This window comes from Lynx canadensis, chromosome E2, assembly GCF_007474595.2.
Source record: "Lynx canadensis isolate LIC74 chromosome E2, mLynCan4.pri.v2, whole genome shotgun sequence".
Taxonomy (NCBI): domain Eukaryota; kingdom Metazoa; phylum Chordata; class Mammalia; order Carnivora; family Felidae; genus Lynx; species Lynx canadensis.
The window spans coordinates 45,487,774-45,501,755 of NC_044317.1; the positions used below are offsets into that span (position 1 = coordinate 45,487,774).

Here is a 13,982-nt window from a genome sequence, read left to right on the forward strand (position 1 = left end):
AACCTCTTTCAGCTCTTGTGTGATTTCTTATATATTTTTTTTACTATGGCAAAAAAGAAATTCTCTTACCACCACCAATATCTCCAATAAATATCACACAGACACACAAACTTCTCCTTACTCCTACCTTGAAAGGATATAATTATATTACCATTTTGTTTAAATTCTCATTTAGTTGGTAATGTCTCAATACATTAAAATACCTTAGGTGTTTTGTCAGTTTTCTGATTTTCTTGGTTATGTGCGTTCATGAAGCTGTGTGTCTTCCTGCTTCCTGTGAACTATTTATTTTCTGATACAGAGCTATTGACAGATTCATGGGACATCCCCCACATGTGAAATCGTATTCTTATCCACCTTATGCCTAAGCTATACATGATCTTACCAGTCATCCTTATAGCACCTCTGGCGTGAATATTCTTGGCCTTTCTGATGGATCCAAGAATCATTTTGCTACAGGTTGACCTTTAATCCACCTTGTGGATACAGGTTTCTGAAACCACAAAGCACACCTGGTCTAATGGCTTTTCTTCTCTTTCCCAGCTCTGCCTTTTTAAGCCCTGTCCATTACCAGACAGAAGAGGAAATGACTGAGTCCCAGGTAAATTTTAAATAGTATATTCTCTCCTTTATTCTACAGTGTAGTTTAAGGGGATTACAGTAATCCATACAGTAAATTGGAAAACCGTATATACATAAGCATTTTCAGAGGAAACAGAGTTGGAAGTTTAAGACCAGGAAAGAGTGAAAATGGTAATAGCAACATTCATTCAGAGAGATTAAAGTTGGGCTTCAACTTTCAATTTCATTATTATTACCAAACCAGAGCAGAAATTCATTACATAATTTGCATTGTAAATAAGAATTAAAATGAACATTTTTTAGAAGTATGTTTGTCATTGGCACCTATTGTTGTAGGTCAGTGAATATATTATAGTGTGACCTCTTGTAGTTGAAAAACCCAGCTATTTTGATGGTCTGTTTTGATGAAGGAGAAAACAAAGAATGTACGTTAAAATAGCCAGCAATGGAAAGAATGGAAATGAAGAGTATCAGGAAAAATGATAAATTATCTCTTTCACGCAAAGGGAGACCACACAACAATAAAAAAATGGCAGATACTGGTTAGTCACAACAATATAGGTAAATTCACAAACCAAAGATATGGTTCCATTTATATGAAGTTTAAAAGCTGGGAAAACTAATCCCTTGTGATAGAAATCAGAATAGTAGGTACCCCTACGATATTTACTGGGAGGGGATATGAGAGAATCTTCTGGAGTGCTGAAAATGTTCTTATTTTGACCTAAGTACACAAATATATAAATGTATAAAAATGTATCAGGTTATGCACTTAAGATTAGTATATTTGCCATTTGTTCTATATGTATCATACGTAATAGTAAAGAAGAATACTAGAATATCCTAAGAAATAGACAAGATGTGTGTCTTTCAAATGACCCTACATAATTATATTTTTCAATGGGTATTTGCTGTAGATTGGGCCACAGTCTAATAATTTCTGGTAAATTCTTATAATTTTAGTCCACTGAAATGTGAACAGAGAGTATTTTTTTTTTAATTTTTTTTTTTTCAACGTTTATTTATTTTTGGGACAGAGAGAGACAGAGCATGAACGGGGGAGGGGCAGAGAGAGAGGGAGACACAGAGTCGGAAACAGGCTCCAGGCTCTGAGCCATCAGCCCAGAGCCCGACGCGGGGCTCGAACTCCCGGACCGCGAGATCGTGACCTGGCTGAAGTCGGACGCTTAACCGACTGCGCCACCCAGGCGCCCCCAGAGAGTATTTTTTATTTGGCTACTGATATGTCTCCAGCCCCTAGAACATTCTATGCCTGGTATACATAGTTTTTGTGAGTATTTATGGTTTTAGTGAATTGAATCCATGTTTCCTTGTTTCTTCTTTATTTCACTCTTAGAATAAGTGATGTTTGCCTCCTCTTCAAGGATAATTCCTTTTCCTCAAAACTTCATCTTTTTCTTTATACTTCCTTTGGAATCTTTCTCTTTCAGATTTATCCTGCACTCTTAGCTGTTAAACATATCTCACTTCACTGCCTTTTCACCCTCAGCTCAAAGCTTTCCTATACTGACATGTACCTTTCTTTGACGGTGTGTCCCTATCTCGCAGTTTCTCTGTGTATCTAGTTTTTTCCTGAAACTCAGTTAATTTTCAGTGAACACACTGTGTAACCTGCATAAGCAGTAGATCAAGAAATAGATCTAAAAAACCATGAGATTCCTTCTGCACATTTCCAAGGCATTACTCCCACCCCAGGGTAACCACTATTCAACTACTGTCACCACAGATGATTTCTATTCATCTATATACTTTGTGTCTGATTTCTTTTGCCTAATACTATGTTTCTCAGGTTCATGTTGAATTATTGCATGTAGTTGTAGTTCAGTTAATTTCAGATTGCTGTATATTATTCAGTTATGTAAATAAACCATAATTTTATTTATCCATTCTGTTATTGATTGCCATTTAGGTAGTTCTTATTTCAGGACAATTACAAATACTATTGCTATGAATTGTCTCGTAGATGTCTTTTGTTGCATATATGTACACATTCTTTTGTATATAAACCAAAACTAGAATTGCTAAGTTATAGACCATATATATATATGTCACCTTTTATTGATACTGACAGTTTTCCAAAGTGGTTGTCCAGGGGTCCTGGGTGGCTCAGTTGGTTAAGTCTCTGACTCTTGATTTTGGCTCAGGTCACGATCCTCAGGGTTTAGGAGTTCAAGCTCCACATTTGGCTCTGTGCTGATAGTACAGAGCCTGCTTGGGATTCTCTTTCTCCCTCCTCTCTCTCTCTCTCTCTCTCTGCCCCTCTCCCACTCACACATGCACATGCTGTCCTTCTCTCTCTCAAAATAAATAAACTCTAAAAAAATAAAATGATGAGTGCAATAGCTAATAAAGATAAATGGCTTAGGACTGCTTCTTTATCAAATAACCTGCAGCAAAGTTACTATAAAGAACACTGGGGGCGCCTGGGTGGTGCAGTCGGTTAAGCGTCCGACTTCAGCCAGGTCACGATCTCGCGGTCCGTGAGTTCGAGCCCCGCGTCAGGCTCTGGGCTGATGGCTCAGAGCCTGGAGCCTGTTTCCGATTCTGTGTCTCCCTCTCTCTCTGCCCCTCCCCTGTTCATGCTCTGTCTCTCTCTGTCCCAAAAATGGATGAACGTTGAAAAAAAAAAAAAATTTAAAAAAAATAAAAAAATAAAAAAATAAAAGAACACTGAAAATAAGAAGATATATATCCATAGGAAACTTTCATTGATCTGTCTTAGCTCATGCTAGACAAACTAGACCAAGAAAAGAATGTATTTACCAATAATAATTTGATAGAGTTGGGGCACCTGGGTGGCTCAGTCATTTGAGCATCTGACTTTGACTCAAGTCATGATCTCACGGTTCGTGGGTTCAAGCCCCAGATTGGGCTCTGTCCTGACAGCGCAGAGCCTGCTTCAGGTTCTTGCTCTCCCTCTTTCTCTGCCCTCCCCAGCCCACATGCACATACTCTGTCTCTAAAAAATAAAAAGTTTTTAAAAAATGGTAAAAAAAAATTTGATTGAGCTACTAGATTAAGATAGTTTATAGCCTGGAAACAGTTACTATCCCTTATTTGGATATGTAGTAACCTGAAAACTGACCATGTATTAGGCCTGAATAAAATTTAATAAATTTCAAACGTAGAAACTATACATGTGATAGTTCTACAATACATTTAAATATGAAGTAAATAATAAAAGATTCAAAAAGAAAAACATTCACATAGAAATTTTTAAACTAGGATAATCAACTCAAATCAACAGAGACATAAAACTTTATGTTACATAACATCTTAAAAAATAAAACAATGCATGGGGCGCCTGGATAGTTCAGTCCGTTGAGCATCCGACTTCGGCTCAGGTCAAGATCTCACCACTTGTGAGTTCGAGCCCCGCATCGAGTTCTGTGCTGACAGCTCAGAGCCTGGAGCCTGCTTCAGATTGGGCTCTCTCTGCCCCTGTCCTGCTCGTGCATGTGCATGTGTGCGCGTTTTCTCTCTCTCAAAAATAAAACATTAAAAAAAATTTTAATAAGTAAAGCATTGCACAAGCTGAAAACAATATGTTAATAAGCAAAAGAATGAAAGAGCAAAATACACAGTTCTGGTAATTAGAAACAAAATAAGAAAATAAAGGAATTGGTAAGAATACAATACAAGTCAGTTAGAAAAACACAAAATAGTATAACTAATAAAGAGCTGCTTCTTCCTCTGTCTCTCTCTTTTCTTCCTTTCTTTATTATTTGAAAATCTATGGGGCGGCTCAGTTAGTTGAATGTCCAGCTCTTGATTTCAGTTCAGGTCATTATCCCAGAGTCATGGGATTGAGCCCCACTCAGGCTCTGCACTGAGTAGGGAGCCTGCTTAAGATTCTCCCTCCCTCTGACCCTTTAGCCCGCTCACGCACGCTGTCTCTCTCTTAAAAAAGAATCTAGAAGGGGCGCCTGGGTGGCGCAGTCGGTTAAGCGTCCGACTTCAGCCAGGTCACGATCTCGCGGTCCGTGAGTTCGAGCCCCGCGTCGGGCTCTGGGCTGATGGCTCGGAGCCTGGAGCCTGTTTCCGATTCTGTGTCTCCCTCTCTCTCTGCCCCTCCCCCGTTCATGCTCTGTCTCTCTCTGTCCCAAAAATAAATAAAAACGTTGAAAAAAAAATTAAAAAAAAAAAAAAGAATCTAGGAAGAGGGAGGGAGAAGTAGAATAAATAGCCACATACCCAGCTCCCCAAATTAGCATATTTTAGTATTTTGTCCTTTTGGCCTCAAGATTTTTTTCAACAGAATAATTAGAATATTACAGATACTTTGTCCCCAGATGCACTGTCATGAATGTTCCCTATATCCATAGAGTTCATGGTTTTTTTTTTGTTTTTTTAATTTTTTTTTTAACGTTTATTTATTTTTGAGACAGAGCATGAACGGGGGAGGGTCAGAGAGAGAGAGAGAGACACAGAATCCTAAACAAGCTCCGGGCTCTGAGCCATCAGCACAGAGCCCGACGTGGGGCTCAAACCCATGGACCGCGAGATCATGACCTGAGCTGAAGTCGGACACTTAACCGACTGAGCCACCCAGGCGCCCCCATAGAGTTCATGGTTTTATATTCTTATCACACAGATTTGTATATGTGAACACCACATATGTTGCTCTGTGTTTGAGATTTTTAAATAACTGAGAACATAATGGGCTTACAGTTCTACAGTTCCTTTTTTTTCACTCCACATTGTGTTTTCAGACCTATTCATGTTAATATATGTATCTCTGACTTTTATGTCCTTTTCCATTGTTTTGATTTCCTTATGTCACTCCCACTCTATCTTAATTACCATATATTATAAATCTTGATCTGATAATGCAAATGAATCCTCCGTCTTTGTTCTTCTTCGGCATCGCCTTAGCTACTTGTAGCTATTTATATTTTTCATATAAACTTTAGAATTACTCTGTTTCCATAATTAAAACTACTGAGGTATTGACATTGAATTGAATTAAGTTTACAGATATATCCATTAATTTCTTTTATGTATTTAGGTGCTCCTGTATTGGGAGCATAGATACTTAAATTGTTATATCCTCCTATTGGACTAATCTCTTTATCATTATGTAGTACCCTTGCTGCATTTGTCTTAAGCCAAGCCAGTTGCAATGACCTGCCTTGCTTGTTGTGGGCACAGTGGGCAGGGTTTGCTCCCTGATTTGTGGAGAGGCCTGGCTGCCACCAGCATGGGCTTGTTGGTGAGTGGGGCCAGCTTTTAGCCTGTCTACCTACAATTAGCCTCTCTACAGCTGCAGGTGCACTAAAGGGCAGGTTTGCTCCCTGAACAAAGGGCTAAGAGACTCTGCTGCAGAACCTGATGTGCACTGGTATGTGGGGACAGGAGTCCATTGGAGTGGCACCAGTCTGTTCAGAGCTGCCTGCAAGGATGGGGAAATAGGAGCTGCTTTGGAGGGATGCCTTCTGAGGTAGATGAGTTGGATGGAGAAGGTCAGTAGGGGAACATTGTATTGGGGCACCAGGGCTAGCAGGTAGATGGAGAATGTTAGTGTTGGCTTTTGCAAGCCCCTGGCTTATCTAGGTTGGGAAAGGGGAAGAGAAATGGCTCCCACCGGCACTTTTGTTCCTGTCCCTCAAGCACTTCCTAAGATTAGTCAGTAATCTTCTTCACATATACCCAAGGTGCTTTTTAGACTGCTGTTTCTGTGCTTTCTCTCAGACCAACTTATTTAGTATGCTGGCTCTTTAAGGGCAGTTTCCTGTTGCCCTCCAGCTTTCCCAGAGTTAATCCCACTGATTTTTAAAGATCCCGGAGTTAAGCCTTCCTGGTTTTCTTTTTTTTTTTTTTTTTTTTTTCCACGTTTATTTATTTTTGGGACAGAGAGAGACAGAGCATGAACGGGGGAGGGGCAGAGAGAGAGGGAGACACAGAATCGGAAACAGGCTCCAGGCTCTGAGCCATCAGCCCAGAGCCTGACACGGGGCTCGAACTCACGGACCGTGAGATCGTGACCTGGCTGAAGTCGGACGCTTAACCGACTGCGCCACCCAGGCGCCCCAAGCCTTCCTGGTTTTCAATACAGGCTTTACTAGGCCTCATGTTCCCAGTGCCTGTCTCCAGTGCCTGGAGTGTCTGGTGTGGTGTCTGATCCTAACGCTTCTCTGTGCTTATGACGTCCCTCCATTTTGCGGTTAGTCACACCAGGGGTTTGGTTCTCAACCACATCTCCACCTCTCTTACCCTTTTGAAAGTGGCCCTCTCTCTATGTGATTCGCTGTGGAAGGCTTGTTCTACCAGTCTCTACCAGTCTTCAGATTGCTTTCGGTTAGTTGCATAAATGTATGTAGCTGTTACCTCAGTGTGTCTGTGTGACAAAGTGGTGAGCTCAGGACCATCTTACTCTGCCATCTTTCCTCCTTCCTCCCAAATTACCTTTGAAATTATTCATTTCCTTGAAATTTTTCATTGAGATTGTTTCTGTATTTATTTTTAATTCTGTATGTTTTTAAACATCATTAAACGTGTTTCCGTCATTAAACTTGTTAAACATTTGCTGCCTGTATTATTTATGCTTAAAATATCAACTTTTAAATATAGAGATTTATGTATATAAGTTCTGGACTTCTAATTTTAAGACATTTATATTTTCACATTTACTAAATTTTTTCTTAAATATTTTTTAATTTTAATAATTTTTTTCTGAGTTCTCTCACTCTTGAGCAGTTAGAATTTTCTTGCCAAATCTGTGGTGTTGGTTTTTAAACTTTATTTACTAGTTTATTGATCCATCTTCCTGAGGAGAAATCTGAGACTGAGGCAGCGTTAGCAAGAATTCATCTTACATGCTCCTGTCCTTCAGTGTGATTAGTGAAGTTACTAGGACCAGCTTTCTACATTTTGTTTTCTCTTCAACCCTACTTCTTAACCAGGTGCTTTGTTCAAGCTTAGTTTGGTCTTTATCCCAATTAAGGGGAATTCCCAACAACTCCCTGAATTTTAGGATCTTAAAAATTTGACAGTTTTCTTTCTTTCTGCAGCTTTATTGAGCTATAATTTACATATAATACTGTGTTGTTTTAAATTACAATGATGGGTCAAATGGCTGGCTCAATTTATAGAGCATGTGACTCTTGACCTCAGGGTCATGAGTTCAGTCCCCACACTGGGCACAGGGATTCCTTAAAAAATAAAGTATACAAAAGTGTCGATTTGATATATTTGTATATTACAAAATTATTACCACCACAGGATCAGCTAACATCTCCATTCCGTCACATAATTATTTCTTTTTTGTGTTGAGAACATTAAGACCTACTCTCTTAGCAACTTCCAAGTATATAATATAGTATTCTTAACTATGATCACCTTGCTACACATTAGATTTCTAGAAATTATTTGTTTTATAATTAGAAGTTTGTACCCATTAACCAACATCTCCCCCATTGCCCCCAGTCCCTGGTGCCACCACTCTGTTTCTGAGAGTTGGCTTTTTAAGATTTCACATATTAAGTGAGATTATAGGGTATTTGTTTTTCTCTGTCTCATTTATTTCACTTAGCATAATACCCTCAGAGTCCACCCATGTTGCAAATGGCAGGATTTCCTTTTCTCATGGCTGAGTCTGAATAACACTGTGTGTGTGTGTGTGTGTGTGTGTGTGTGTGTGTGTGTGTACCACATCTTCTTTATTTATTCATCCATAGATAGGTTGTTTCTATATCTTGGCTGCTGTGAATAATGCTGCAGTGAACATAGAAGTGCAGATATCTTTTCAAGATCCTGATTTCATTTCCTTTGGATATATGCCCAGAAAAATACATGCTGGGTCATATGGCAATTCTATTTTTAATTTTTTAAGGAAGCTTCATGCTCTTTTGCATAGTGCCTGTACCACCAACAGTGCACAAGTGTTGCCTTTTTTCCACGTCCTCATCATCTCTTATCTGTTGTCTTTTTGATGACAGCCATCCTAACAGGTGTGAGATAAACCTCGTAGTTTTGAGTTAATCATCATTTCCCTTATGATGAGTGATGTCATATATCTTTTCATATACCTTTTGGCCATTTGTAGGTTTTCTTTGGAAAAGTGTCTATTCAGGTCCTCCAATCATTGTCTGATATATATATATATAGAGAGAGAGAGAGAGAGAGAGTGTGTGTGTGTGTGTATATATACGTGTGTGTATATATATATATATATACACACACACACACTCTCTATATATGTGTATATATATATATATACATAAATGTTTATTTTTACTTTTGAGAGAGAGAGTGTGTAAGTGGGAGAGGGACAGAGAGAGGGGAGGACAGAGGCTCCAAACCGGCTCTACCCTGACAGTGGCGGGCCCGATGCGGAGCTTGAACTCATGAACCATGAGATCATGACCTGAGCCAAAGTCGGACACTCAACCTACTGAGCCACCCAGGCATCCCAAGAGATTGTTTGATTTTTTTGATATTGAGTTGTATGAGTTTTGTGTATTTTGGATATTAACCCCATATCAGATACATGTTTTGCAAATAATTTCTCCCTTATTCTACTGATCCCCTTTTCACTTTGTTTATTGTTTCCTTTGTTTTTTTGTAGAAGCTTTTTACTTTATTGTTGTCTCAATTATTTTTGCTTTGGAGGTCATATCCAAAGAAGTCGTTGTCAAAACTAATGTCAAGTCTTTTCCTTATGTTTTCTTTGAGGAGATTTATAGTTTCAGGTCTTATGTGTAAGTTTTAACCCATCGTGAGTTAATTTTAGTGGCTGTTATACTAGGGGTTCAATTTCATTCTTCTGCATGTGATTATCCAATTTTCCTAACACCATTTGTTGAAGAAACTGTCCTTTGACTCCCTTGTCAAATATTAATTGACCTTGTATACATGGGCTTATTTCTATATTCTTGATTCTAATTGGCCTATATGTCTATTTTTATGCCAGTACCATGCTGTTTTGATTATTCTAACTTTGTATTATAGTTGGAAATCAGGAAAGGTGATGTCTCCAGCTTTGTTCTTTCTCAGGATTGCTTTGGGTATGTGGGGTCTTTTGTGGTTCCATGCAAATTTTAGTGTTTTTTTCTTTTTCTATTTCTGTGAAAAAAAAAGCTGTTGGAATTTAATAGGGATTTCATTGAATCTGTAGATGGTTTGGGGAAGTATGGACACTTTAACGATATTAATTCTTCTGATCCATGAACATGGGATGTCTTTCCATTTGTGTCTTCTTCCATTTCTTTCATCAAAGTGTAATATTCACTATACAGATCTTTCATATCCTCAGTTGAATTTATTTCATAGTATTTTATTGTTTTTGATGATATTATGGATAGGGTTTTCTTTCATATTGTTACAATTGCTTTGTTGTTAGTGTATAGATGTAGCTGAGTTCTGTATGTTGATTACTGAATTCATTGATTAGTTCTAACAGTTTTTTGTTGGAGTCATAAAAAAACTCCCAGTTTTTTTATATGTAAGATTATATCATCTGCAAAGATAGTTTTACTTCTTTCTTTTCTATTTGGATACCTTTAATTTCTTTTTTTTTTTAATGTTTTATTTTTATTTTTGAGACAGAACATGAGGGGGGAGAGGCAGAGAGAGAGGGAGACACAGAACCTGAGGCAGGCTCCAGGCTCCAAGCTGTCAGCACAGAGCCCGATGCAGGGCTTGAACTCACGAACTGCAAGATCATGACCTGACCGAAGTTGGATGCTTAACTGACTGAGCCACCCAGGTGCCCCATGATACCTTTTATTTCCTTTTCTTGCCTGATTGGTCTGGTTAGGACTTCCAGGACCGTGTTGAATAGGAGTGGTGAGAGTGGGCACCTTCACCTTGTTACTGACCCTTTACCATTAAGTATTGTGTTACATGTAGGCTTGTCATTTATGTCATTTATTAAGTTGGTGCTCTTTAGTGCATTTTTCATTTCATTTTTTTGTATTCTTCTCCAGAATTTGTTTGGTTCTTTTTTATGATTTCTTTCTGAAATTTATCATTTTGTTCATGTATGTTTTTCTGATATCAAATTATGTTTCTATGTTTTCTTATAGCTCTTTGAGTTTCCTAAAAACAACTATTTTGAGGGGTGTCTGGGTAGCTCAGTCAGTTAAGCATTTGACTCTTGATTTCGGCTCAGGTCATGATCTCACCATCTTGAGATTGAGCTCCATGTCAGGTTCTGCACTGAGCGTGGAGCCTGCTTGGTATTCTCTCTCCCTCTCTCTTTCTCTGCCCCTCCTCTGCTCATGTTCTCTCTCTCTCTCTGTCTCTCTCCTTCCCTCTCTCCCTCCCCTCCAAATAAATAAATATTAAAAATAAATAAATAATGGGGCACCTGGGTGGCTCCATCTGTTAAGTGCCTGACTTCGGCTCAGGTCATGATCTCACAGCTTGTGAGTTCGAGTCCCGTGTTGAGCTCTGTGCTGTCAGCTCAGAGCCTGGAGCCTGCTTTGGATTCTGTCTCCCTCTCTCTCTGTCCCTCCCCCACTCATACTCTCTCTCTCTCAAAAAGAAATAAAAATTAAAAATACATAAAAATCAAAAATAGATAAAACAGCTATTTTGAATTCTTTATTGAGTAAATTGCATGTTTCCATGTCTTTGAGATCAGTTTCTGGTAGATTATTGTGCTTCTTTTGTGGTATCGTGTATCCTTGATGTTTTCATGTTCCTTAAAGTTTTGCATTGCTGTCTTCACATTTGAAGTAGCAGTCACCTCCTCCAGTCTTTACGTTCAGGAGAAAAATAACTTCTGTCAGCACTGCTAGGGATTTTGAGGCTTTCTCAGATTCTATGGATGTACCTGCTCCGCTCTTCTTGCTCCTCCTTGTGGCAGAATTCTGAAGCTTGGATGCCTTCTCTTGATCTGCCAGCACACCACGCAGGATGCTTGCTGACAGCTGCTTCTTTGTTTTCCCAAAGGTGGCACTAAAGCTCATGTTTGTGGTCTCTCCCTGGTCTGCACTCAGATTGGGGCTCTCTGCTACAAGATAGGAGTGGGAGGGGGGGGTGAAGCCTACAGAATTCTGAGGGTGCCCATGGGGGAGGAGGATCTACAGGCAAAGTACATGCAGCAGTTCATGAGTAGGCTTCTTAGTGGAGTTTGTAACACAGTGAGATCTGGATCCCCTTTTTTTTTTTTAATGTAATTTTTTTAATGTTTGTTTCTTTTTAAGTGAGAGAGCAAGCATGAGCAGGAGAGGGGCAGAGGGAGAGGGAGAAACAGAATCCGAAGCAGGCTTCAGGCTCTTGGCTGTCAGCACAGAGCTCAGTGCGGGACTTGAACCCACAACTGTGAGATCATGACCTGAGCCGAAGTCAGACACTTAACAGATGGAGCCACCCAGGTGCCCCAGATATGGATCCCTTTAATGCCCTTTGAGACTGCTATCTGTTGCTTTCCCATACTCATTCTACCCTTTAGTCATGTAGCCCAGAATTCAGTATTCTGGATGGGGTAAGAGAGAGATGAGCCACTCTGGCACTGTCCCACATAGCTAGGAAACCAAGTCACTCATACACACTCCACAGATGAATTCATTGGCCAAGAAAATCCCTCATGGTCCTAAGCTGTGCAGCCTTGAGGGATAGATGATGTGAGTAAAGTCAAACTCTTCCTCTTGCCCTCTGTGATGAGTCCAAACTCCTCCAGTTTTTGCTCTGACAATATGCTGGAACTTCTCTGCTGCAAACCTGGATTTCCACAAAAGTTCTGTTGTTCATGGGTGATTGTTTAAGACAGTTTTTTTCCAGGAATCCTGGACCACAGCCAAGAGGGGCTAGAGTTGGTTCATGGGTCACTACAGGGTCCACACAGGGGCTGAGGTCTTGTATGCCTGTTACCCAATGCATAAGTAGGCGAGTCTCCCCCTGAGTCTCTTGACATATGGTGCTGTACCCAACAGCTCCCGCAAAGGTACTTCATGTCCATAGATGGAAGCCAGATTGTTGCTGAGGCAGGGAAACAAATGAGGGATGTCTTATTTAGCCACACGGCCTTTGGTTTCTTAAACTTGTTTATTTCAAAGGCCTTGATACTTATTAGGAAGGATTCCAAAAGAGGATTTGTATCAATCCCACAGCCTACTCTGAACCCTTAGTGTTAGTAGATGTTCATATTCACTGGGTCCTTTTAAACCTAGAAATAAAATGCTAGAAACACTGATTGTGAATTAGCTCCCTTTTTATCCCACCCAGTCTCTCAGAAATTCTTCAAAGGGCAGGAAATTTAGACAGCCCTCTTTGTTCTATTGCTGTTGAAGATTTTTTTCCTTATGTTTATACTCTTCTGAACATTTCAGTTACTGCTCTCAAGAAACTTGTCACCAGCATCTCATTTCTGGAAAGTATTCTAAAGCTTTCTTGATACTATTTTCTCATGGTTTTAGTTGTAATTCCAGTTCAGACTATTTAAAAAACTTTTTTAATGAGTTTTTAAATTTATCTGTTGATATTTGTATGATGCTGTCTATTGTCCTCTTTTTCAATATATGTGAACTTTGTTAGCAATCATATCCCGTTTTCATTCCTGCGGGCACTTATTTTAGGCTTACGAACAATAAATCCTAATTTTTCTAGATTTCTCCTGATGAACCATACTTTCAGCTACTACTGTACTTCAAATTGTGCATACCATTCTCTCCCTGCTTCTGCTTCCATCCAAACAAGTTTTCATTTTCTCTTGCCTCAGTGAGTCACAGGCATCCAGTGAGTTCCCAGACCAGTTAAGTTTTATATTCCCCCATTTTCTATACTCAGTTATAAATTGGTCCCCCGGATCTCTTTAACCCATGGTAGGTACTAAAGATACGTGCTTGTTGGGGTGCCTGGGTGGTTCAGTTAGTTAAGCATCCGACTTTGGCTCAGGTCATGATCTTGCAGTTCGTGAGTTTGAGCCCTGGGTTGGGCTCTGTGCTGACAACTCAGAGCCTAGAGCCTGCTTCAGATTCTGCCTCCCTGTCTCTCTCTCTGACCCTCCCCTGCTCGTACTCTGTCTCACCCTCCTTCAAAAATAAACATTAAAAAATTTTTTTTGTGAATGAACATAAACTGACAGAATGTTGCTAATGTTTTTTCTTTTAGAAAATAGCAAAACCAGGAAAATTTTTAAATAACGTCTTACCTTTGCATACTGTGAGAACATGGTTCAATTTGTTTTGTCCACATCATTTAAGATGGATGACTTCAGGTTGAGTAGGAGTATGTTGTTACAGGGGACAGTGACATTCAGAGATGTGGCTATTGACTTCACCCAGGAAGAGTGGCAACAGTTGGATCTTGCTCAAAGGAACCTGTACCGGAATGTGATGCTAGAAAACTACAACAACTTAATCACAGTGGGTAAGGGTAGTTTCCTGTATAACTCAAATTCTGGGAGTGAAGTACCTTTTTTCCTCCAAATTTCT

At 39.5% G+C, this 13,982-nt stretch overlaps 1 protein-coding gene across 1 annotated transcript in view; it reads left to right on the plus strand.

Moving 5' to 3' along the window:
• LOC115502501 (zinc finger protein 569) overlaps positions 1-13,982 on the plus strand; it is a 34,898-nt gene that overhangs the window by 12,008 nt on the left and 8,908 nt on the right. Inside the window, exons 3-4 of the mRNA XM_032591440.1 lie at positions 544-601; positions 13,791-13,917. Coding sequence (XP_032447331.1) covers positions 587-601; positions 13,791-13,917 — 142 coding nt within the window. The 5' untranslated portion in view covers positions 544-586. The remainder of the gene's footprint in view (positions 1-543; positions 602-13,790; positions 13,918-13,982) is intronic.